Consider the following 27,498-nt stretch of genomic DNA (forward strand, 5'->3'; position numbering starts at 1 on the left):
TTGATTTTCATTACTTTGATTACTTTATGCCACTCCCTTCTGGCCCAAAGTGTTTCTATTGAAAAGTCAGCTGACATTATAATGGGAACTCCTTTGTAGGTAATTTTCTGTCTCTTTCTTGCCGACTTTAAGATTCTTTTTTGTTAACATTTGCCATTTTGATTATGATGTGTCTAGGTGTGGGTTTCTTTGGGTTCATCTTGATTGGGACTCTATGTGCCTCCTGAACTTGTATGACATTTTCCCTTCACCAGGTTGGGGAAATTTTCTGGTATTATTCCTATAATATGGATGTTGTTATGTTTCATGTTGTCCCAAGGCTCCCTTATACTATCTTCTTGCTTTTTAATTCTTGTTTCTATTTGCTGCTCTAATTGGGTATTTATTTCTAACTTGTCTTCTAAATCACTGATTCTATCCTCTGCTTCATCCAGTCTACTTTTAATACCATCCAGTGTGTTCTTGATGTCAGATATATCATTCTTCATTTCTGTCTGGTTCTTGTTCATGGCTTCTATTTCCATTTTCATGCTGTTATAATTTGCACTAATTTCCTTAAGAATCTTAACCATTTCTTTGAACTCTATGTCTGATAGCTTGTTTGCTTCCATTTTGTTTAGTTCTTTTTCTGGAGATTCCTTCATTTGGGAGTTGTTTCTTTGTCTCCCCACTTATCTGTCTCTCTGTATTTGCTTCTATGTATTAGGTAGAATTGTTATGCTTCCCAGTTTTTGTGGGCATGGCCTTACATAGAAAGTATCTTGAGGTGTCTAGTGGTGCCGTCTCTTTGTTTACCTGAACTGGATGCTCTAGGAATGCTTCTTGTGTGCATTATGTGGGCTCTCTTGTTGTAATGGGACTTGATTTTTGATGTCCCATTTGTGGGAGGATCTCCTCTCTGACTTGCTGCCAGTGAGGTTCAACCCCAATGTCATCATGCCAGCTGTTATACAGGTGCTGACAGAACAGAATAAGATACAGTACCAAACCAAAAACACCATAAAAATCAAACTATTCAATGCAACAACAGGAAAGACTAAGAAGGAAAAAGAAGAGAAAGCAAAGCAAAGAAAAAATAAAAAGAATATTAATAGATACACGACCAAAGACTTAGAGGGAATATAAAGAAAAAGGGAGAAAGAAGATGAAAAAAAAAACAAAAACAACTAAATGGTAGCAAGGCGGAATCTAGAAGAATATTATAATTGGGGGAAAAAAAGACAACAGGAAATAAGTGAATTAATAATGAATTTAAAATGTAGTGATAATGTATATAAGATGTAGATAGAAAAAGTAAAATGGAAAAAATGAGAAAAACAAAATAAGGAATAATAATAATAATAGACAAAAGTAGAATAGAATCAATGGGAAAAGAAAAATTAGGGATATGCAAAAAAAGAGAGGGGGGGGAGAGAGGGAGAGAGAGAGAGAGAGAGAGAGAGAGAAGAAAAAAGGGGAAAAACAAAAAACCCCACTCACACTTACAAGATAGAAAATCATAACTGCACACACTCAGAGACTGAAAAACCTTTGGGTCTGCTATTTGTGGAGCTCACTGGATTTTGCTCTGATATTGTTGAGTCTGTTCCCTTGGTGTGTCTATCCTGGACTCCCTGGAAGCTTCTCTGGTGCAGGTCCGTGTGAGTCACTGTCTCTTTTTTGCCCTGGGCAACCTGATTGAGGTCTGAGGGGTTGAAGCCCCTAGTAGTGCAGTGGGCGGGGACTCCTTAGCCCAGAGGCTGGGGCTGCCTTGAGTCTCACAACTTGATTGTCCCTGTTCTGAGCTGCACTCCCTTCCCCCATAGAGCTGGGCTCTGCGGGGTAGCCTGGTCTTGGCCTGGATGGTTTGATCAGACTCGTGTTGGGGCTGGTGCCAGTAGCTTGGTGGGGAGGGGGTAGTAGGCCCTTCCCCCCCTTCTAATGCCTCAGCTCTGCCTGCTTTGCTGGCACCTCCTCTCTGCCACCTGCAGGGGCAAATCAGGTTTTCCAGCCCTGGCTGTTCCTCTTGCCTCGGGTCACTGCAGGTTGGGTCAGAAGCAGCTGTTTTGCCCGGAAAGAGGGGACCTACCCTGGGTTCCAGGTGGGCAGGGCTGATCCTCCTTTTTTGACCCACTGACCAGCCCCCTTTCTGCTCACCCAAATGAGTTCCTCCAAGAAATAGAGGGGCCCCCCAGATTCAATGTCAAGTGTGTCCTTCAGGAGCCTCCAGTGCAGGCTGGGTCTGAGCTCCACTGCCCGGCCCTTCCCACTGGTCAGAGGAGCTTCCCAGGCTACAAGACGGTGGGGTGCTAGTGCTGCTTTATCCAGGGACTCAGCCCAGGCTTCCATGCTGCACCCACTCTGGTCTCCACAGCCAGTGCCCTCAGGCCTCCTCTCAGTCCCAGGCCTCCCGTCTCACCACAGATCCGCAGCCTCTTCAGTCTCCTCAGGTCCTCAGTTCTAGCAGGTCCAGAGCAGGGGAGGCCACACCCACCTCCCAGCCTTCAGCTTAGCTCCTGCCACAGAGCCTGGCAGTGGAGCTGAGCAGCTGGGCTCTAGGGTGGTGGTGGCAGCTCAGTAGCAATGGCGGTGGGTGAGTACAAGGCAGGGCCGTGAGTCCTGCTGGGTCTGTGGCAGTCATGTGATGATGGGTCCATGTGAGGCACATGGGTTTAGGCTGGGTACTTGCCAGGTGCAGAGGTCCTGCTGTTGTCTGTTATGAGAGTACAGGTCTGAGTTGTGACCTCTGTGGGCTCATGGGTCCCAGGCAGGGGTGCACATGGGTTTGGACCCAGGCCAAGGTGAGTCCAGATGGTGGCGAGGCTTGGCGTCTAGCCACTGGCACTCCCCAGGGCATCCTCCCAAGGAGGACCTCCTAAACCAGTGGTCGGCAAACTCATTAGTCAACAGAGCCGAATATCAACAGTACAACAACTGAAATTTCTTTTGAGAGCCAAATTTTTTAAACTTAAACTTCTTCTAACGCCACTTCTTCAAAATAGACTCGCCCAGGCCGTGGTATTTTGTGGAAGAGCCACACTCAAGGGGCCAAAGAGCCACATGTGGCTCGCGAGCCACAGTTTGCCAACCACTGTCCTAAACCTTTCAAGGTGGCACTCTCTCCAAGCTGGAGCTGTGCCCAGGGAGTCACTGTGGTGGTAGAAGAGGCTCCTTGTGCCCATAGTACGAGGTCCCACTGCTGTTTCCTTAGGTGCACTGGGCCAGGCCTTGTCTGTGTTGGGTGCCAATTTTTACTTCTTAATCCCTCACCTTTTTCATGCATCTGCCCCAACTTGCCTCCCATCTGACAACCATCAAAATGTTATCTGTATCTATGAGTCTTTTTTAGTTCTGCTTGTTCATTTATTTTGTTTTTTATATTTCGTTGTTGAAAGATATATATTTATTGCTGTCTTACTGTTCATATTTTTATATTTTCTTTTTCTTCTTTTTAAAGAAACCTCTAACATTTCTTTTAATACTTGTCTGGTGGTGATGAGCTCCCTTAGCTTTTTCTTGTCTGGAATGCTCTCTATCTGTCTAAGTGATAGCTTTGTTGGGTAGAGTAATCTTGGTTGTAGGTTCTTGCTTTTCATCACTTTGAATATTTCTTGCCACTCCCTTCTGGCCTTCAAAGTTTCTTTTGAGAAATCAGCTGACAGTCGGATGAGCACTCCCTTGCAGGTAACTAATTGCTTTTCTCTTATAGCTTTTAAGATTATCTCTTTGTCTTTAACTTTTGGCATTCTAATTATGATGTGTCTTGGTGTGGGCTTCTTTGGGTTCATCTTATTTGAAACTTTCTGTGCTTCATGGACTTGTATATCTGTTTCCTTTACCAGGTAAGGAAGATTTCTGTCATTATAATTTTTTACATAGTTTTTCAATTTCTTGCTCTCTATTTTTTCTAGCACTGTCACAATGTGAATATTGGTATGATTGAAATTGTATCAGAGGCTCCTAAAACTATTTTCATTTTTTTCATTCTTTGTTGTTGTTGTTGTTCTAATTGGGTATTTTTTTTTTTGCTTCCTTGTATTCCAAATTTCTGATTTGATTCTCAGCTTCATCTATTCTACTGCTGATTCCATGTACATTATTCTTCATTTAAGATAATGTATCCATCATTTCTGATTGGTTCCTACTTATGATATCCATGTTACTTTTTATGCTGTTGGAGTTATTACTAAGTTCTAAGCATCCTTATAATGAGTGTTTTGAACTCTGTATCTACTAGATTGCTTGTCTCCATTTTGATTACTTCTTTTTCTGGAGTTTCATTCAGTTCTTTCATTTGAGACATGTTTCCTTATTTTCTCATTTTGGCACTCTCTATGTTTATTTCTATGTATTAGGTATAGCTGCTATGTGTCATGGGCTTGGTTGAGTGGCCTTTATGTAGTAGGAGTCCTGTAGTATCAAGTGGCACAGCCTTCTTGTTCACCTGAGCTGGGCATTCAGGTAACCCCACTTGTGTAGCTGTGTACTCCTGCCTGTTGAGCCTTGATTGCTCTTGGCAAGTCAATGGGAGGCTTTACCTCTAGGCAGATTGGCTTTAAGGAGTGGCTGTGACCATTTGGAGGATCAGTTATATAGGGGCCCACCCCTCAGAGCAGGATTTACTTCAGCAGGGCTGTGGTGCCCACCAAGTCACCCTCCTGGGTGTTTCACTTAAGAAGGTTGTTGGGTGGTGCTTAGACATGGTCTGAAGCTGTCCACCAGGTGAGCTGGCTCTAGGCCTCCCAGGAGGTGCAGGCCAAGGTCAGCTGCTGCCTGAGTTCTATCCTGGGCCACCCTGCATGAACTACAAAGTGACCTTTAGGTGGCTACTACTTGTGCTGGACTTAAAGGTTGTGAATCAAGTCCTGCTGCTGCTAGTCCAGTCCTGGGGTCACTTAGCAAGAGGTACAAGATCAGATGCTCCTTTTTTGGGAGATTTTCAGAAAGTCTGAAGCAGGAGCCAAGATAGGATATTTGTATGGAAAAGTCACTGGAAACAGCGTGGGTGGGCCCACAGTTGGGTGGGGTGGGGTCTCTGGAAATGATGAACAGTGATAGTGAGATTGATAGAGATTCAGATATGGCACTCACCTGCTAGCTCAGGGGGCAGGCTCAGAAAAGGAATACTGGCCTCTGCCAGCACTTCTGTCTGGGAGAAAGCTTCCCCTCCACCTCTGGTCCTGATACCAGATGATTCAGTTCCTCTCCATATGTCCCTGGTGTCTTTCAATCTGATGCCCCTTCTGTGGAGCTCAGAGGGGCTGAGTTAAAGTACCTGTGCTGGCCCTTTAAGAGGAATGCCTGGGACTCCAGCAGTCCTCCTCCTCACTCAGCCACAATCCTTGAGGCCTGGTATGAATCTGGAATCTCTCTCTCCTGGGGGGAGAGGGAAGAGACTTTTGCAGCTGAGATATTCCTCTTGATTTTTATCTGCCACAGGTGGGTATGAGCCCAGCACGATCCACATCTCCACCCATCCTACCTGTCTCGATGTGGCTTCTTCTTTATATCCTTAACTAGTGGCCCAGTGCATGGATTCCTGCACATTGAAAGGAAATTAGTTAGAAGGTGGCTGGCAGGGCAGGACTGGGTGACACAAGCCGGACATGCCCTGGATCCAACCTCCCATAGTCCCTCCCCAGCCAGCCAAACCTTGGGCAGTGCTGTGGCTCAAAGGGCATCTGTGGAGTGTGTGGGGTCCCTCCAGCAGGTGGGGTCCCTTGGCCTGGCCTATGGTGATCGGGTGGAAACCAGATCTCCAACATCACCTGTGGGGTCCCAGAGTGCAAGAGGGTATTTGCAAATTTGCTGTCGTACAGGGTGTGGAACACAAACCAGATTTGGGGCCAACAGTGCCCCAGCAACATAACCCATGGCCAAAGGTGGAATGGCACAGCCCCGTGAGGAATCAGGCTCCCTCCTCTCTGGTTTCAGGGTGCATCACCCGAGAACCGCTGCTGCCAACTAACTGCAGCTCGGCAGCTCCTGCAATGAGCATCTGCCCCCTGGTGGTCAGTGCGTGTCATAGTGACTGGTCAGGCAGTTGGACACTTAGCATATTAGCCTTTTATATATATGGATAAAAAGTTATTTATAATTCATTATTTTGCATATTGCTTAAAACTGACCTTAAAATTTCCTTTTTATTTGCAGTCCATTTGGCTGCTTCTGCTGGAAGCCTCCTATATTTTGCCAGTTTCTTTCCATTTAAATCCATTATTAATAACTATGGACAGATAACCATCACCAACAAGGTGGCTGCCTGTCTCAGCTCAAATGTTGCACTGGCGCTGGGGATTAATCTTCTACTCAAGTTAGAAATAAAGGGTAAGTGTTTGCCTTGAAAATTTTGCCTTTACTATTTGATTCTCAGAAAGGTAGAATAAGGCAGGGTGTGTGAGACAGTGGGTAAGAAGGTAAGAAATGTAACAAATATTATTTATTCCCAGATTTTTGATTTTTTATAAAGACAATTATATTAACTGTAAAAGAAATCAGAAGTGTGAAAAAATAAAAGTTCCCATCGCTTCACAATAAACCCCCAGTTATACTTTCAAATAAAAGAATTTTAAACTTTCTAATCTACAACTTACTATATTTACCTAATGCTATATATTTTCCTCTTCCCATATAGACACACTCCTTTTTTTATTACAAAACTGTATAATATTTCATTGTGAAGAAGTACTATAATTAACTAGTTTTCTCAATGCACATTTAAGTGGTTTCCAATTTTTTGCTATTACTCTCAATAGTACATATATATTTGTTCATAGAAAATGCATACTAATATAAAAAATTACTAGATATAAAATGCTATCTTATAAGGTATTCATAACTTACTTTTTCTGATTATAATTATTTCTTATTAATAAGGCTAATAATAATAAAGATAACCATATCTATTAGTAAATTCTTCAGATTTGAAGTACAGAATTTGGTTACCACATTCATATTGGATTTATCTACATTGTTCGCCTCAGATAAAGCTGACCCAGACAAAAATCCACTTAGCCATTGCCAGTGTTATGATTAGCTATAGTGAACCTGCTCCTAAAATCACATGCTCAGGAATCCACTGTCACTGATGGAGCCCTTCATCGATTTGGCTTGGTTGGACTCCATTAAACTAGAATGGAGACTCATAGTTTCATAATAGGATCCAAATTTCTGTTTTCATTGACCTATTTTTGTCTGTAAAAAACAAACATCAGTTAACAACTCCACTGATCTGATCAGAAAAGTCTAAGTGTACAGAAACTCTCCAACTCGTGGTGACAGATAATAGCTTCCCTGATTCTATCTTTCATGTGAAAGCTTGATTTTATCACAACATATACAGGTGTGGGCAAAAGTATGTTTACAATTGTTCATATGGAAAAATACAAACAAATAATTTAAGAATAAACTTTCGTGTACTCACCACTGTAAACCTACTTTTGCCCATGCCTGTATACTGTCAGTCAGACTTTAAGCACTTGATTATTTATTAGCTAATCAAAAAGATTTCTAGAATATTGTTAGTACTTCTTCTTTTAATTCTTCATTGTTGAAAGTATTACATACATCTCCTTTTCCCCCCATTAACCTCTCCCTGCCCACTCCCACACCCCAGCACAATCCCTCATCCCCCCACTGTCTGTGACCATTGGTTGTGCTTATATGCATGCACACAAGTCCTTTGGTTGATCTCTTACCCTCACCCCCACCTACATACTGCTGCCTTCCCTCTGAGGTTTAATGGTCTGTTCGATGCTTCTATGTCTCTAGATCTATTTTTGTTCATCAGTTTATGTTGTACTTTATATTCCACAAATGAGTGAAATCATGTGATATTTATGTTTCTATGACTGGCTTATTTCACTTAGCATAATGCTCTCCAGATCTATCAATACTGTTGCGAATGGTAAGAGTTCTTTCTTTTTGACAGCAGCATAGTATTCTATTGTGTAGATGTACCACACTCATCTGCTGATGGGCACTTAGGCTGTTTCCAAATCTTAGCTATTGTAAATTGTGCTGCTATGAACATAGGGGTGCATATATCCTTTCTGATTGGTGTTTCTAGTTTCTTGGGGTATATTCCTAGAAGTGGGATTACTAGGTCAAATGGGAGTTCCATTTTTAATTTTTAGAGGAAAGTCCATACTGTTTTCCACAGTGGTTACACCAGTCTGCATTCCTACCAGCAGTGCATTTCTCCACATCCTCACCAGCACTTGTCATTTGTTGATTTGTTGATGATAGCCATTCTGACAGGTGTGGGGTGATACCTAATCATCATTTTGATTTTCATCTCTTGGATGATTAGTGACTTTGAGCATGTTTTCATATGTCTCTTGGCCTTCTGTATGTCCACTTTCAAAGTGTCTATTTAGGTGTATTGCCCATTTTTTTATTGGATTGTTTATTTTCCTTTTGTTAAGTTGTATGGGTTCTGTATAAATTTTGGAGATTAAACCCTATCCTGTATAATAAAACCCTAATATGAAAATTGACTGAACAGTGGAAAAACCTGCGAAACCACCAGACACTATGACCCCACTGACCAACATGGGGCAGACGCTCAACGAAGGAGCTTCCCCCTGGTGGTCAGTGCACTCCCACAGTGGGACCACTGCTCAGCCAGAAGCCAGTCTCACAGCTGGCAAGCACAGTGGTGGTAGCAGGAGCCTCCCCCGCCTCCGCTGCAGATGGGTGGTAAGGAGCAAGGAATCCTGGACTGTAAGAGTCCCAGACTGCAAGAGGGATGTCTGACTGCCAGCTTAGGCCTGATCCCCCCGAGGATCAGGCCTGAGCTGGCAGGTGGACATCCCCCGAGAGGCCCCAGACTGCAAGAGGGTGCAGGCTGGGCTGAGGGGACCCCCCCCCTCAAGTGCATTAATTTCGTGCACAGGGCCTCTAAGTTGGATATAAAATTGGGAAATACGTTCTCCCATGCACTGGGCTTTGTTGTTGTTTTGTTGATGGTTTCTTTTGCTATGAAAAGCCTTTTATTTTGATGTAATCCCATTTGTTTATTTTCCCTTAGTTTCCATTGTCCTAGGAGCTGTATTGGTAAATATATTGCTAACACATATGTCTCATATTTTGCTGCCTGTGGCTTCTTCTAAGATTTATATGGTTTTTCCCATCTTACGTTTAAGTTCTTTATCCATTTTGAGTTTATTTTTGTGTATGGCTTAAGTTGGTGGTCTAGTTTCATTTTTTTCATGTATCTGTCCAATTTTCCCAACACCATTTATTGAAGACACTGTCTAGACTTCATCATATGCTCTGTCTCCTTTGTCAAATATTAATTGAGCATAATAGCTTGGGTTGATTTCTGAGTTCTCTGATCTGTTCCATTGGTCTAAATATTTGTTCTTATGCCAGCACCAGGCAGTTTTGAGAACAGTGGCTTTGTAATATACCTTCATATCTGGTATTGAGATCCCTCCAGCTTTGTTATTCTTTCTCAGGATTGCTGCAGCTATTTTGGGTCTTTTTGTATTCCAGATGAAATTTTGGAGAGTTTGTTCTAGGTCTTTTAAATATTCCATTGATATCCTAATGGGGATTGCACTGAATCTATACATTGCTCTGGATAGTATGGACATTTTAATGATGTTGATTCTACCAATCCATGAACATGGTATATTCTTCCATTTGTTTATGTCTTTCTCTATCTCTTTTTTCAACATCCTATAGTTTTCTGAGTACAGGTCTTTTACCTTCTTAGTTAAATTTATTCCTAGGTATCTTAATTTTTTGGTACAATGGTAAATGGGATTGTTTTTTAGTTTCTCTTTCTGTGAGTTCATTATTGGTATACAAAAAAAAGCCATAGATTTCTGGGTGTTAATTTTGTATCCTGCTACATTGCTGAATTCATTTATTAAGTCTAATAGTTTCTTGTAGGGCTTTCTATGTACAGTTTTACTTCTTCTTTTCCAATTTGGATGCCTTTTATTTCTTCTTCTTGTCATATCACTATGGCTAGTATTTCCAGTACTTGGAACAGGAGTGGTGAAAGTGAGCATCCCTGTCTTGTTTCTGTCTTAGGGTAAATTGTTTTATTTTTTGCCCATTGAGTGTGATGTTGGCTGTAAGTTTGTCATTTAAGGCTTGTATTATGTTGAGGTATGATCCCTGTATTCCTACTGTGCTGAAAGTTTTTATCAAGCAAGGGTGTTGAATTTTGTCAAATGCTTTTTCTGCATCAGTTGATATGATTTTGTAATTTTTGTCTCATTTTGTTTATGTGATATATCATGTTTATTGATTTGTGGATATTGTACCATCCTTGCATCCCCAGAATAAATCCCACTTGGTATTGGTGTATAATCTTTCTGATATAATTCTGGATTTGATTTGCTAGGATTTTGTTGAGGATTTTAGCATTTATGTTCATCAGGGATATGGTTTGTAATTCGCTTTCTTTGTAGTGTCTTTATCTGGTTTTTAGATTAGGGCATTGTTGTGTTCATAGAAAGAGCTTGGAAGTATGCCTTCCTCTTGAATTTTTTGGAATAGTCTGAGAAGGCTAGGTTTTAGTTCTTCTTTGAATGTTTGGTAAAACTCTGTGAAGCCATTTGGACCAGGGATTTTATTTGATGGAAGGTTTTTATTACTGCTTCCATTTCTTCCATAGTTATTAGCCTATTGTGATTTTTTTATTCTTCCTGATTGCGTTTGGAAGATTGTATTTTTTTTAGGAATATGTCCATTTCATCTAGGCCAGTTTGTTGGAATAGAGTTGTTCACAGTATTTTTTTTTTTTACAATCCTTTGTATTTCTGTGGGGTATGATGTTACTTCATTTCTTTCATTTCTGATTTTGTTTATTTGGGTCCTCTCTCTTTGCTTCTTGGTGAGCCTGGCTAGAGGTTCATCAATCTTGTTTATTCTTTCAAAGAACCAGCTCTTGATTTTATTGATCTTTTGTTGTTGTTGTTGTTGTTGTTTTTGGTTATTTATTCCCATTCTGATTTTTTTATTTCCTTCATTCTACTTACTCTGGGCTTTTCTTGTTGCTCTCTTTCCAATTTTTCAAGTTATAGCGTTAGATTATTTATTACCAGTTTCTCTTGGTTTTTGAGGTATGCCTGTAATGCTATGTACTTCCCTCTCAGGACTGCTTTCACTCTGTCCCATAGATTTTGGATTGTTGTAATTTCATTGTTACTTCTTTGCAGGATGTTTTTTATTTCTTCTTTGATCTCTTTGCTAATGCAATCATTGTTTAATAACATGCTGTTTAGCCTCCAAGTGTTTGATTTTTTTTCTTGTTTTTCTTGTAGTTTATTTCTAATTGTATGCCATTGTGATCTGAGAAAATGCTTGATATCATTTTAATCTTCTTGAATTTGTAAAGACTTAGCCTGTGTCTTAATATGTGGTCTGTCTTTGAAAATGTCCCATGTGCACTTGAGAAAAATGTATATTCCATATTTTTGGGGTGAAATGTTTTGAAGATGTCAATTAAGTCCATCTGATCTAGTGAGTCATCATTTATGATTGCTGTTTCCTTGTTGATTTTTTTTAAGACTTATCCAGTGACATCAATGGGGTGTTAAAGTCCCCTACTATGATTGTAATGCTTTCGATCTCTCCCTGGATATCTTCCACAAGTTTTTTTATGTATTTGGATGCTCCTGAATTAAGTCATATATGTTTACCATAGTTATATCCTCTTGTTGGACCGAGCACTTTAGTATTATGATGTAGCCTTCCTTATCTTTTGTTATGGGCTTCACTTTGAGGTCTGTTTTGTCAGATGTAAGTATATCTACCCCAGCTTTTTTTCATTTCCATTTGCCTGAAAATTTTTTTCCATCCCTTTACTTTCAGTCTGTGTGAGTCTCTTGTTTTGAGATGGGTCTATTGTAGATAGCATATACATGGGTCATGCTCTCTTATGCATTCAGCCACTCAGTATCTTTTGATTGGACCACTTAATCCATTTATGTTTAAGGTTATTATTGATAAGTACTTGTTTGTAGCCATTTTTATTCTTTATGCATGTGATCCTTCTTCCCTTTCTATTTCTTCTTTTTACAACAGTCCCTTTAGTATTTCTTGAATTGCTGGCTTTATGGTAATAAAGTCCCTTAGCCTTTCTTTGTCTGTGAAGCTCCTGATTTCCCCTTTAATGTTGAATGATAGCCTTGCTGGACAGAGTATTCCTGGATTCAGTCCCTTGCTTTGCATCACTTTATATACTTCATCCCATTCCCTTCTGCCCTGATGTATTTCTGTTGAGAAATCATTTGATAATCTAATGGGATATCCTTTGTAGGTAACTCTCTGTCACTCTCTTGCAGCCTTTAAGATTCTCTCTTTATCATTAAGTAGATGCCCAGTGCATGAAATTCATGCATGGGGGTGGGAGGTCTCCACCCAGCCTGCACCCTCTCCAATCTGGGACCACTCAGAGAATGTCCTGAGGATAGGGCCTAAACCAGCAGTCGGACATCCCTCTCACAATCCGGGATCACTGGCTCCTAACTGCTCACCTGCCTGGTGGCCATATCACCCCTAACTGCCCCCCTGCTGGCCTGGTCACCCCCAACTGCCCCCCTGCCAGCCTAGTCACCCACAACTGCCCCCCTCCACCAGCCTGGTCACCCATAGCTGCCCCCCCCCAGCCAGTCTGGTCGCCCCTTACTGCCCCCCCTGCAAGCTGGTCATCCCACACAGCTTGCTGCTCAGTCATTTGGTCACCCCTAACTGCCCCCCTCTGCCAGCCTGGTCGCCCCTCACTAACCCCCCTGCTGGCCTAGTCGCCCCACGCAGCCTGTTCGGTCATCCATTCAGTTGTGATGGTTGCTTAGGCTTTTATATATATACATGTTTGCCATTGTAATTACGGCATGTCTTGGTGTAGGTCTTTTGGGGTTCATCTTGTTTGGGACTCTCTGTGCTTATGTGACTTTCTTCCCCAAATCAGGGAGGTTTTCTGTCATTATTTCTTCAAATAGGTTTTCTAATCCTTGCTCTTCCTCTTGTCCTTCTGGCACTCCTATTTTACAGATGTTGCTTTGTTTCATGTTGTCCCAAAGCTCCCTTAAGCTCCTCTCCTGCTTTCTATTTTTTTTCTCCAAAAAAATAGAAAGCAGGAGATTGGGTGTGTTTTTCTGCCTTGTCTTCTAACTCACTGATTTAGTCCTCCACTTCTAGTCTACTGTTGAAACCTTCCATTGTGTTTTTTATTGTAGCTGTATCATTCATTCTTCATTACCTCTTGGTTCTTACATATGTTGTTGATATTCTCATCCAGCCAGTTTAGGAACTGTATGACCCTTACTCTGAATTCTTTCTCTGACATATTGCTTTCCTGAATTTCATTTAGTTTCTTTTCTGATGATTCCTCCTTTTCTTTCCTTTATTGGTTGTTTCTTTGTCTCTTCATTTTTGCTGTCTCTTTGTATTTGTTTCTATGTAATGTGAGTTGCTGTCACTTTATGGCCCTGGGCAACCTACTTGAGGCCTGAGAAGTTGAAGCTCTTAGAGATCCAATGGTCCAGGACTCCTTAGTCCAGAGGCTAGGTCTGCCTTCAGTTTCATGCCTTTGTCTCTTCTCTGAGTTGTGTTCCTTTCCCCTATGGATATGGTTCCCCATTTGTCCAATGCAGGTGCTTGGGGTCAGTAGGAGCACATACACACTTTTTCTGGTATATGACTCCAGCAAGATCCCTGAAGCACTGAGTCTAGGTGTGTGGCAACATGGCAAGCTGGGTCTGGGTGTGCAGAGTCCCTGAAACTCTGGGTCTAACAGGGTCCTAAAGTACCCAGTCCCTGAAGCAGGAGCTCTAGGTGCAGAGACCAGTGCAAAGTCCAGTTGTGGGGTTGCTGGCACTGGCGAGCAGGTGGTCCCTAAAGCTCTGGATCAAGCATGCAGGATGAGGACCAGCATGAGGTCCTGAAGCTCTGGGTCCAGTCATTCAATATCCACACCCATGCAGTGCTGGCACAGTGACCAGTCACTGACTGGTGCATGGGGGTCCTTGAAGCTCTGGGGCTGGGCATGCAGCCACTGGGAGTGTATGGGGTTCTGAGTGCTGGGCCAGGCCTGCAGCTACAAGGCATGCTGGGTCTGGGCATGGTGGGTCCCTGAAGCTCTGGTTCCATGCACAGGGAATGGGCACACAGTGTCCAGGTGAGCCAGGTCCTAGTACATGGGGTGCTGGCATGTGGGTTACTGGCACAGCAGCTGGGCACTGGGATGCTTGGGACCCTGAAGAGCCACATTCAGGCACAACACCATCGGGAACTCACAGGGTCCTGAAGAGCCAGGTCAGGCATGCAGGGGAGAGGCAAAACATTGAAGATCTCTCTGTCCTGCTGTCCTTCCTGGGAGCTGCCAGCAAGGTAGGGTGCCATTCACTGCATGGGTGGAAGACAAGCAGCTCACTGCGTGGTGCAGGGTGGTGTTGGGGGGCAGTCTGGGTGTTGATGTCACCATGCTATTGGCCTCTGTTGCTCCCCCTTCAAAATGGCATAGGCTCTGGGTCCAAGCCAGCAGCAGGCCCGTTTCAGTAGCAGGGGCTCCATGTCCAGGAGAGCCCTTTCCACCAGTCCCCAGACTCCTGTGAGATCTAACTGTCCCTCACTAACCCACACACACACCACACCCATCCACACCTGCCTCTCTTGCTCCTTTACTCACTCACACGCTCTCTCTCACTGCCATCCTGCTGGCCACCATGTTAGGATATCCCATAACTTAATTTTAATTGCTTTTACAATAATCTTCAAAAAGAAATCAATTTCTCTGATGGTGCATGAGTTTTCCTCCATCCTTTCCAATAATACATTACACTACTCTCATTTAAAAAACAAATATAGCTTCTTTATTTCCTCTAACTAATTTTCCTCCAAACTCTGCACTACTGGGCTGAAAAAAAATGTCAGTCTAACCCAGTGACTTACTCATGTTCTGGATGAGTCAGTCTTCCAGGCATCTCTTCTCCTTTTATTCTTCAAGATGATATGCATGTGGGTGGGAATTTATGAATCTCTTATGGTAGATGAATATGGGGACCTCCAATCTATGTGGTGTCCTCTGGAATTTTTGCCTCTATGGTAGAATACCAAGAATGAGCTGAAGTGTGATTATTTATGGCCCATGTAGCACAATGCACTGGTAGCTCATCTGTTAGAAGTGTGATTCTGGCTACTTTTCTCATCTGGGTCTCTACCACTGTCTGGCTCTCTCTGAGAATCTTTAGCTTTCACGAACACTTAGAAGGTTCTGCAAGCTCTGACTTTTAAGACACAAGGAGCCAGTAGCACTGCTTCAGGCCCATGTATCTAGCTGCCTAGTTTTGCCAGTACCAATGCCACAATCACAACCTGTTGGATATTTCTTCATGATACCCTGAATGATTCTGCAGGGTCTCCCTGAAATGGGAAAACCCAGGATCCTGTTTTCCATCCCTTTCATTCTATTTTCATTGTGGGTCTGGAAATGTGCCTTTCCTCCTTGTCTTTCTTTCTAGAATAGACTTCCTTTCAAAAATGACATTTGCATTGTTAGCTTCCCTAATTTAATGTAATCATTTTGTCATTCTTTTCCAATAAATCCTTTTATACCCAGAGTCATAAAAATAATAATCTTATAATTTCTTCTAAATTTTATGTATGTCCATTTTTACATTTGGATTTTCAATAAGCATAGAATTGATACATCTGTTTATTATGAGGTAAGAATTTGATTATTTTCAATAGGAAAATAGAGCTATTACAGTCATTTATTGGATAGTTTGTTCTCTATTGGCTTCTAATTCCACCTTTGTTTTACACCAAGTTTCCGTATGTGCATGGATCTGTTTCTGATGGTCTCTTCTGTTTTATTGGTCTTTTTTCACTTATTTTTTCTTTTCATACCACAATGTTTTTACTCATTATTACTTTACAACAAGTTTTAATATGTTAGTCTTATACCTATACCTGTTCTTTAGTTACTCTTGTCACTTTGCTCTCTTCTTGAATTTTAAATTATTTTGTCAAATCCAATGAAAATTTTTGTTGGGATTTAATGAGAATTTTGTTGCACATACTGATGGATAAGGAGGATTGAACAAAAATCTTCTTCCAATGAGTAGTCAGTTGAAAGAATATACATATGATTTCTTTATAGATACTTATATTAGTCTTACTTTATACATGAAGCATTAAAAATTCACTAGAATTTATATGGATATGGGGTTTTCATTGACTTAATCTGCAACAGGATGTACACTTTTAGTTTTCAAATTGAGTTACTTTTATCTGGTTATTTTATTTTACTATGTAGTTACTAGAGGCCTGGTGCACGAAACTCGTGCACTGGGGTGGGTGGGTCTCTCAGCCCGGCCTGTGCTCTCTCTCAGTCTGGGTCCCCTCACTCCTTACTGCCCGCCTGCAGTGGAGGTGGGAGAGGCTCCTGCCACTGCTGCTGTGCTTGCCAGCCATGAGCCCGGCTTCTGGCTGAGCAGTGCTCCTTCTGTGAGAATGCACTGACCACCAGGGGGCAGTTCCTACATTGAGTGTCTGCCCCCTAGTGGTCAGTGCACATCATAGCGACCAGTCATTCTGCTGTTTGGTCAATTTGCATATTAGGGTTTTATTAATATAGGACTAGTGGCCCGGTGCATGAAATTCGTGCACATTAAAAGGGAATTAATTAGAGGAAATATTATAATGTTGCTATTTGTCCTTTCTCTATAATAGAAGTGTCAGAGATGAAAGAAAATTAGTAAAATGTATATGAAAATCTCCCTCCTTTCAGAGTCAGGGCCATGCCGCAGGACCTAAAGTCAAGTCCCTGCCCACCACCTGCACGTGCTTCAAAAATGCTGGAGACTCAGACCCAGCTGGCCCCAGCCCCGTCAAGCCCCTCTGGGCAGGGGCAGAGCCACAGGTCACCCAGCCTGGCACCAAGCAGGGGGTGCAGCCTCAGGTCCCCCAGCCCAACACTGTGTGGTGGGGTGCAGCCTCAGGTCCTCCGGACCAGCACTGGGGCTGGGGAGGGGCAAGGCCTGAGGTCCCCTGTCAAGCCATGCCAGGCAAGCAGCACAGCCTGAGGTCCCCAGCCTAGCGCTGGGGTGGGGGAGCATGGCCTGAGGTCCCCCATCAAGCCCTGCCAGGAGGTGGCATGGCCTGAGGGACCCCAGCCTGGTTCCAGAGTTAGGGTCATGGCCTGAGGTCCCCTGTCAAGACCCACCAGGTGGGGGATGCCACCTGAGGTCCCCCAGCCTGGCACTGGGGCAGGGAGGTGTGGCCTAAGATACCCCGCCCGACGCTGGGGCTGGGGACACAGCCTGAGGCCAAGCCTTTTGGGGCAGGGGACATGGCCTGAGGTCCCTCGCCCCAGCCAGGTGCCATGCAGCCTCAGGTCCCTGCTGTTCGGTCATGACATTACAATGTCCCAGCTAATTTGCATATTCCTCTATTATATAGATAGATTGTTTCTTTTCTATATTATTTATTTTCTCTTTCAGGAACTATTGTGCTTGAGTGTGGAATTTCTCAAGTTATGGTAGACTTTCTGAAAATTTATATTATACCTTCATTTTTTCTTGTGGTTTCTAATTTGCTGTTCCTTGCCTCAAAATGGCTTTCATTTTGACAATCATAGCTTTCTGAAAGACAGTGTTCATGAATATTCTGCTGATGGTGCTGGTCTATAGGAAAGGGAGGGCTCATGTTGAAGGAAGGACAAATTACATGGGTCATTGTCATCTTCAGATCTTGCTTCTTTGAATTGGGAGTTTACTGCAAGCCCTCATGCTTTTTCAGTTGTACTACACTTTCTGGAAATAGAGGAATCCTATATAATAAAGAGGCAATATTCAAATTGACCCTCATGCCCTCGCACAAGGTGGCTGCCCCAATGTGGTCAAAGATAGCCGCCCCCATGTGATCAAGATGGCTGCCCCCATGTGGTCAAAGATGGCCGCCACAAGATGGCCGGCAGGGGAGAGTAGTTTTGAGCAATCAGACCAGCAGGAGAGGGCAGTTAGGGGTGACCAGGCCAGTAGGGGAGGGCAGTTAGGGGTGACCGGGCCTGCAGGGGAGGGCAGTTGGAAGCAACCAGGCCTACAGGGGTGGGCAGTTGGGGGGGACCAGGCCTGCATGGAAGGGCAGTTATGGGCAACCAGGCCTGCAGGGGAGGGCAGTTGGCAGCAACCAAGCTGGCAGGGGAGAGCAGTTGAGGGTAATCGGGCTGGCAGGGGAGGAGTTAGGCATTGATCAGGCTGGCAGGAGAGTGGTTAGGGGGTGATCAGGCAGGCAGGCAGGTGAGTGGTTGGGAGCCAGCAGTCCCAGATTGTGAGAGGGATGTCCAATGTCCTGTGGGATCAGGCCTAAACTGGCAGTCGGACATCCCCCGAGGGGTCCTAGATTGGAGTGGGTGCAGGCTGGGCTGAGGGACACCCCCCCCCCCAGTTCACGAATTTTGTGCGCTGGGCCTCTAGTTAGAAGAATAAAGGATTACTTGTCTTCTTTCAGTGACTTCCTTTTTCCCTTTTCATCAGTACTATATATAAGAAATATAAGCTATATAAGCTAATACTATATATAAGCTCTTCTGATTGGTAGTCAGCATCCATCTCTAGTGCTGCTGAATATTTTTCCAAGTTTTTTTTTATCCTTATGGTCATTTCAGTGGGAGTTTAGCATGAGGGGTAAAGTAGAAGAATAGGATCTTGTAGGTCTGCTTTTTTTCTTGACATTTTTGTTCTTTATTTTTATTTCAGTTATTGGTATTGTTGCAATAATTTCTATTTTTTGTAGGTTTTGAAGGGAAGGGGATGAAACCAATGTTATTACATATTCCATTATTTTCTTAGATGAGCTACATACTAAGGGTATCAACGTATAGATAATTCACAGTGGCAAAATTTAGGGTATCAACTATCTTTTATCTTTGCTGTTTTAATCACAGAGCTTTCATCTATGGTAAATATCTCCTTTTTATTTCAGAAATTGGTCTTAAGTGGGATAACCTTTGGACACCAGCCAACCTTGAGGATAACCTCATATTTGGCTATATGATGGGAATGCTTTTACTTGATGCTTTCTTGTACGGCCTTGTGACGTGGTATATAGAAGCTGTCTTTCCAGGACAGTATGGTGTGTCCCAACCATGGCATTTTTTTCTTATGGTGAGTTATAATGCTGCTGTTATTGTGAAAGGTCATAGTTCTTATTTCACAAAATCAAATCAAAAGGTCAGGTGCAGAATCATTTTCATCTGTATACCAGCTATACTGAAATGCTAGCCATTTCATAATCTACCTTAAAGCTTTACACATATACAAATGCACCTATCCATGGATAAGACACTGACATCCCATACATTAAAAATTATGAGTACTAGCCTAGCTAGTTTGGCTCAGTGGATGGAGCGTAGGCCTGCGGACTGAAGGGTCCCGGGTTTGATTCCGTTCGAGGGCATGTACCTTGGTTGTGGGCACATTCCCAGTGGGGGATGTGCAGGAGGCAGCTCATTGGTGTTTCTCTGTCATCGATGTTTCTAGCTCTCTATCCCTCTCCCTTCCTCTCTGTAAAAAAATCAATAAAATATATATTTTTTTAATTATGAGTACTATAACCCTTCTTTAGTCAGGCAGTACATAGTGAATTTGATTGGAGAGTAAAGAAACCTAAAGTCTCTGCAAAAGTCTTCCCAACTAAATTAATATGTAATATTTTCTTAGATCCTAGTGAGAAGAGCATTAAGTATTTCTCATGCCTGTGTTCTCACCACCTGCTTCTTTTCAATTGCTAGACCAATGTACTTAGAGTAGGAAAACATCTGCATTTTCAACCTCCATGCCCCCTGACCATTACTGGATAATGGTACAAAGAAGTGCTCTGATCAAGTCTAATAAAATGCATTGGCTGTGACCTCATTTTTTAGTAATTCCACTATGTCCTTACTTCTTGAACACTAGCATCTTAAACATTTTTGCTTCAAAACCCTGGAGTTTCAAATCATTCACAATTTGCTGCAAAATATAATCACTGAAAGTATGCTATAAACTTATCCATCTCACAAAATAAACCAAGCCAAAGTGTTTTCAAGTTCTTATAATGACTCATTTCCATTTTTCACATTTTAATTGTAATTCAGATGGAATTCATGTAACTTAGGGGAAACATTCGTATAATTTAAAATTAACAATTTTAAAGTGAACAGTTCAGTGTCATTTAATATGATTATAATGTATATGCACATATCTAGTTTCAAGATACTTTCATCACTAAAAAATAAAACCCTATATCAATTAAGAAATCACATCTTAATTTTCCCTATCCTAAACTCCTAGCAACCACTAATCAGTCACCTTTCTTTATATATGGATTGAACTGGTCAGGATATCCTATATAATAAAAACCTAATATGCAAATTGACTGAACGGCTGAACAACCAGTCACTATGATGAGCACTGACCACCAGGGGGCAGACCCTCAATGCAGGGGCTGCCCCAGCCCACAGGCCCCATGCCAGACAAGGTGGGTGCCAGCAGGGGGTCCCCCCGATCACCCTGCCAGTCACCCTGCAGAGGGAGGCTACCGGCAGTGGGGGGGGGGCGGCGGGGCCAGCGAGTGGGCAGTGCCAGGCCGGCCAAGGCAGGTGCCAGTGGGGGCCTCCCGATTGCCTTGCTGGTCGCCCCACAGATTGGCCCTGATCACTGGCCAGGCCTAGCAACCCTACCTGTGCACAAATTTTGTGCATCAGGCCTCTAGTTTCATATAAACAGAATCATACCATATGTGACCATTTGTGTCTGCTTTCTTTAACTGAGCCTAATTTTTATAGGTTTATCCATGTTACAGTATGTATCAGTACGTTATTATTTTAGATTGCTGAATAACACTTCATTGTATGTATATAAAACAACTCCTATATCTATTCTTCTGTAGTTGAACATATAGGACATCTTTTGGCTAATTTTGAATAGCTATGTTATAAATATTTCAATACTAGTATTAGCTTGAATACTTATTTCAATTCTTTGGGGAATATACCTAAAAGTAGAATTGTTCATTCATATGCTAATTCTGTGTTTCATATTTTCAAGAACCACGAAACTGTTTTCCACAGTGTCTGCACTATTTTACATTCCTATAAGCAATATACAGTGTTCCAATTTCTACACATCCTAACAAACACTTGTTATTCTCCTTTTTTTCTTTTATTGTAACCATTCTTATGGTTATAAAGTTGTATCTTGGGGTTTGATTTACATTTCCCTGATGACTAATGATACTGAGACCTTTACATATACTTTTTTATATTCTTTAGATAAATGTCTATTTAGTCCTGTATGCATTTTTAATTGGGTTGTCTTTTTATATATTCTCAACACTAGGTCCTTATCAGAAGTATGGTTTATTAATATTTTCTTCCATTCTATGGACTGTTTTTTTTCCATTCTTTTGATGTATCCTTTCATACACAAAATGTTTTAATTTTTCTTAACTCCAATTAGTTTTTCTTTTGTTGCTTGTGAAATTGGTATCTTATTTAAAGAGTCATTGTCAAGTCCAAAGTTTAACCATATGTTTTCTTTTAACAGTTTGGTGGTTCAATATTTTATATTTAATTCCTGGGTCAATTTTGAGTTAATTTTTATATAGTGTGAGGTAGAGATCCAATTTCATTCTTTTGCATGTGAATATTTGATTGTTCCAGCACCACTCTTTGAAAAAAATATCTTTCCCCATTGGACCCTTTATAAAAATCAGTTGGCCATAGATGTATGGGTTTATTTCTCAACCCACGATTTTATTCCATTGGTATATATATATATATATATATATATATATATATATATATATATATATATATATATATTCTTAAGCCAGCACTATATTGTTTTGAGTACTGTAGTTTTATAATAAGTTTTAAAATATGAAAGTATGAGTCCTCCAACCTTTCTCTTCTTTTTTAGGATTGTTTTGACTATTAGAGGGCCCTTATAGTTCCATATGAACTTGAGGATCTGCTTTTTATTTCTGCCAAAGTGGCCACTGGAATTTTCATAAATATTATAATGAGTCTGTTGATTACTTTAAATATTATTGCCATATGAAAAATATTATATTTCAATTCATGAACTTTCTTTTTTTAAAAGATATTGTTATTGATTTCAGAGCAGAAGGGAAGGGAAAGGGAAATAGAAACATCAATGATGAGAGAGAATCATTGATAGGCTGCCTCCTGCAGGTCTCCTACTGGGGATGGAGCCCACAACCCGGGCATATGCCCTGACTGGGAATCGAACCTGGGACCCTTCAGTCCACAGGCTAATGCTCTGTTCACTGAGCCAAACCAACTAGGGCATGAACTTTCTTTTTTTCTTTAATATATTTTATTGATTTTTTTTACAGAGAGGAAGGGAGAGGGATAGAGAGTTAGAAACATCGATGAGAGAGAAACATTAATCAGCTGCCTCCTGCGCACCCCCAAACTGAGGATGTGCCCACAACCAAGGTACATGCCTTTGACCAGAATCGAACCTGGGACCCTTCAGTCCACAGGCCAACACTCTATCCACTGAGCCAAACCAGTTAGGGCCATGAACTTTCTATTTATATGGGTGTGTTTTTTTAATTCTTTAAGCAAGGTTTTGTAGTGAGTCTTTTATTTCTTTGGTTAACTTTATTCCTGACTATTTTACTCTGTCAGATGCAATGAAATTGTTTATATTATTTTTTTGATTGTTCATTAATGGTGTATAAAAACACAATTGATTTTTACATGTTAATCTTGTATCCTGTATCTGGGGAATTTGTTTGTTAGCTCTAGTAGTATGTGTAACGGTGATTCTTTGGGCTTTTTCTATGTGTGGAAATATATGTATCATGTCATCCTCAAATATTGATAGTTTTACTTCTTCCTTTCCAATTTGGATGCCCTTTGTTTCTTTTTCTTGCCTCATTGCTCCAGCTAAAACTGTAGCAGAGATGAAAGGAGACATCCTCATCTTGTTCCTGATTTTAAAGGAAAACTTTTCAGTCTTTCACCATTGGGTATGATCCTAGCTTTGGGTTTTTCACATATGCCCTTTGTCATCTTGAGAAAGTCCTCTTCTATTTCTAGTTTTCTGAGTGTCTTTAATCATGAAACCCTTTGTCAAACGCATTGATGTTTCTATCTCCCGTACTTATATGGTTTATTCCATTTGTTTAATTAATGCAATATATTACATTGATTGGTTTTCATATGTTGAACCTTCATTTCTGGGATAATTCCCACTTGATCATGATGTATAATCCTTTTGCTATGCTGTTGGATTCAGCTTGCTAACATTTGGTTGAAGATTTTTTCATCTGTATTGATAAGGGATATTGGTCTCTAGTTTCTTTCTTCATGATACCTTTGCCTGGTGTTGGTGTCAGAGTATTGCTGAGCTCACAGAATGAGTTAGAAAATGTTTCATCCTCTTATGCTTTTTGGAAGACTCGGAGAAGAATTGTTGTTAATCTTGTTTAAATGTTTGGTAGAGTTCACCAGTGAAGCCATCTGGTGCTCGCCTTTTCTTTGTAGGGAGGTTTTGATCACTGATTCATGTGCTTTACATGTATAGGTCTGTTCAAATGGAGTGCTTCATTCCTTAATGCATATTTTGGTAATTACATTTTGGCTTTCTTTGTAGCGCTCATACTGGTATGGCCATCCAAGAATTATAAGGAAAGAGGAAGAAATGAAAGGCTGTGGAAGAACTCAAAACAAATATTTTGAGGCTGAACCAACTAGCTTGGTGGCAGGTATCCAGATCAAACATTTGCACAAGGTATTATTTCAAGGGCAAATCCTTTATTATCCCTGCCCAGTTGAAGGGGACCATGGGCAGGCCAGATAGCAGCATCTGTAATGAGCTAACTAGTAGGCTCTATGTGTGGGCCTGGTACTTGCATCCATATGCAGGTAGTCCTGGTGCCAGACTCTGCATATGGTTGGGTAAGGTGCTAGGGACCATGGGCAGCCTTGATGCCAGGGTCCATAGGAGAGACTGGTTACTCTGCTTCTCCTTTAGTTCATGTTTGCCTGTTATATTTTTCCTATTCTTTTGCTATTTACTTATTTGTGTCTATAATTGAAGGACACTTTTGTATACATATATAAACATTTTGTTAGTGCATGCTCTTTATTCAGTATGATTCTTGCTGCTTTTTAATTGAGGTTTTCAGGCCATTTACATTTTTAGTTTTTCAGTTACAGGTTACATTCCATACTATTTTGTATTTCAGGCCATTTACAGTTAACATGATTGTTTTTATTTTTGGTATGGTTTCCATTTAGCATCTATTTGATTTCTAGTCCTACCATATACTCTTTGTTTTTTTCCTCTTTCTTGCCTTCTCTTTTTTTTTAATTTCTTTATTGATTAAGGTATTACATATGTGTCCTTATTCGCCCATTACCCCCACCTCCCATTCATACCCCTGCCCCCCTGTTATCTGTGTCCATTGATTAGGCTTATATGCATGCATATAAGTCCTTTGGTTGATCTCTCCCCCTTACCCCACTGTCTCCTACCTTCTCTGAGGTTGGATGTTCTGATTGATGTTTCTCTGTCTCTGCATCTATTTTTGTTCATCAGTTTATGTTGTTCATTATATTCTACAAATGAGTGAGATCATGTGATATTTATCTTTCTCTGACTGGCTTATTTCACTTAGCATAATGCTCTCCATCTCCATCCATGTTGTTGCAAATGGTAAGAACTCCTTCTTTTTACCACAGCGTAGTATTCCATTGTGTAGATGTACCACTGATTTTTAATCCACTCATCTGCTGATGGGCACTTAGGCTGTTTCCAAATCTTAGCTATGGTGAATTGTGCTGCTGTGAACATAGAGGTGAATATATCCTTTCTGATTCGTGTTTCTAGTTTCTTGGGATATATTCCTAGAAGTGGGATCACTGGGTCAAATGGGAGTTCCATTTTTAGTTTATTGAGGAAACTCCATACTGTTCTCCACAGTGGCTGCACCAGCCTGCATTCCCACCAGCAGTGCACGAGGGTTCCTTTTTCTCTGCATCCTAGCCAGCAATTGTCATTTGTTGATTTGTTGATGGTTGCCATTCTGAAAGGTGTGAGATGGTACCGCATTGCTGTTTTGATTTGCATCTCTCTGATGATCAGTGACTTTGAGCTGGTTTTCATATGTCTCGTGGCCTTCCTTCTGTCTTCTTTCGAAAAGTGTCTATTTAGATCAGTTGCCCATTTTTTGATTGGGTTGTTTATCTTCTTTTTGTTAAGCTGCATGAGTTCCCTGTAAATGTTGGAGATTAAACCCTTATCGTTGATATCATTGGCAAATATGTTCTCCCATGCAGTGGGCTTTCTTGTTGTTTTATGGATGGTTTCCTTTGCTGTGCAAAAGCTTTTTATTTTGATGTAGTCCCATTTGTTTATTTTCTCTTTAGTTTTCCATTGCCCTAGGAGCAGTATCAGTGAAGAATTTGCTTCGGCATTATGTCAGAGATTTTTCTGCCTGTGGATTCCTCTAGTATTTTTATGGTTTCCCGTCGTATGTTTAAATCCTTGATCCATTTTGAGTTTATTTTTGTGATGGTGTAAGTTGGTGGTCTAGTTTCATTTTTTTTTTGCATGTATCTGTCCAATTTTCCCAACACCATTTATTGAAGAGACTGTCTTGACTCCATTGTATGTTCATGCCTCCTTTGTCAAATATTAATTGAGCATAGTGATTTGGGTCGATTTCTGGGTTCTCTATTCTATTCCATTGATCTATATGTCTGTTCTTGTGCCAGTACCAGGCTGTTTTGAGAACAGTGGATTTGTAATACAGCTTGATATCTGGTATTGAGATCCCACCTACTTTGTTCTTCTTTCTCAGGATTTCTCTAGCTATTTGGGGTCTTTTTTTATTCCAGATAAATTTTTGGAAAGTTCATTCTAGGTCTGTGAAATATGCCGTTGGTATTTTAATGGGAAGTGCATTGAATTTTATGTTGCTTTGGGTAGTATGGACATTTTTATGATGTTGATTCTACCAATACATGAACACGGTATGTTCTTCCATGTGTTTATGTCTTCCTCTATCTCTTTTTTCAGTGTCGTGTAGTTTTCCGTGTATAAGTCTATTACCTCCTTAGTTAAGTTTATTCCTAGGTGTCTTAATTTTTTTGGTGCAGTGGTAAATGGGATTGCTTTTTTAGTCTCTCTTTCTGTAAGTTCACTATTGGTGTATAGAAATCCCATAGATTTCTTTTTTATTTTTTAATAAATGTTTATTGTTCAGATTATTAAAGGTGTCCCTCTTTTTTTTTCACTCCCATAGCTCTCTTCCACCTGATTCCCCACCCCACCCCATGCCCTTACCTCCCGCCACTGTCTTCATCCATAGGTGTAAGATTTTTGTCCAGTCTCTTCCTGCACCCCTCGCACTGCCTTCCCCCCGAGAATTGTCAGTCCACTCCCTTTCTATGTCCCTAATTCTATTATATTCATCAGTCCATTCAGTTCATCAGATTTTTTATTCACTTGATTTTTAGATTCACTTGTTGATAGGTATGTATTTGTTGTCACTTTGTTGTTCATAATTTTTATCTTTACCTTTTTCTTCTTCTTCCTCTTCTTAAAGAATACCCTCAGCATTTCATATAATCCTGGTTTGGTGGTGGTGAACTCCTTTAGCTTTTTCTTGTCTGTGAAGCTCTTTATGCTGTTCATCACTTTGAATATTTCTTGCCACTCCCTTCTGGCCTGCGTAGTTTCTGTTGAGAAATCAGCTGACAGTTGTATGGGTACTCCCTTGTAGGTAACTAACTGTTTTTCTCTTGCTGCTTTCAAGATTCTCTCTTTGTCTTTTGCCCTTGGCATTTTAATTATGATGTGTCTTGGTGTGGTCCTGTTTGGATTCCTCTTGTTTGGGGTTCTCTGTGCTTCCTGGACTTGTAAGTCTATTTCTTTCACCAGGTAGGGAAAGTTTTCTGTCATTATTTCTTCTAATAGGTTTTTAATATTTTGCTGTCTTTATTCTTCTGGCACCCCAATAATTTGGATGTTGGTACGCTTAAAGTTGTCCCAGAGGCTCCTTACAGTATCTTCATATTTCTGGATTCTTTTTCTTTTTGTTTTTCTGGTTGGGTGTTTTTTGTTTCCTCATATTTCAGATCTTTGGTTTGATTCTTGGGGTCTTTTGATCTACAGTTCAATTTCTGTATATTCTTTATTTCAGACACTGTATGCTTAATTTCTGACTGGTCCTTTTCCATTTTTTTTTTTTTTTTTTTTTGGAATTCTCTTTAAGGTCCTTGAAGGTCTCACTAAGCTCCTCGGAGGTCTCATCAAGTTTCTCAGCAGTTTTTAGAAGATTCTTGAGTAACCTTATAAATGTGGTTTTGAACTCTATATCCAGTAGTTTGCTTTCCTCCATTTCTTTCATTCGTGACATGTTTCTTTGTCTCCGCATTTTGCTGCTTCCCTGTGTTGATGGAGTGGTTTTCTGTAGTAGGTGACCAGTGATTCAGCCTATCACCTGAGGTGGACATTCTTGGTGCACCCCTTT

The 27,498-nt window shown here is 41.1% G+C and overlaps 1 protein-coding gene across 1 annotated transcript in view; it reads left to right on the forward strand.

Moving 5' to 3' along the window:
- LOC308252652 (phospholipid-transporting ATPase ABCA3-like) overlaps positions 1 to 27,498 on the forward strand; it is a gene marked incomplete at both ends in the record, with an annotated part of 430,835 nt that overhangs the window by 105,248 nt on the left and 298,089 nt on the right. The window contains 3 exons of the mRNA XM_080677417.1: positions 6,133 to 6,306; positions 18,928 to 19,109; positions 23,613 to 23,750. Of these exons, the coding sequence (XP_080533543.1) occupies positions 6,133 to 6,306; positions 18,928 to 19,109; positions 23,613 to 23,750 (494 nt within the window). The remainder of the gene's footprint in view (positions 1 to 6,132; positions 6,307 to 18,927; positions 19,110 to 23,612; positions 23,751 to 27,498) is intronic.

This window comes from Plecotus auritus (assembly GCF_963455305.1).
Source record: "Plecotus auritus genome assembly, chromosome: 7".
In the NCBI taxonomy this organism is placed as follows: domain Eukaryota; kingdom Metazoa; phylum Chordata; class Mammalia; order Chiroptera; family Vespertilionidae; genus Plecotus; species Plecotus auritus.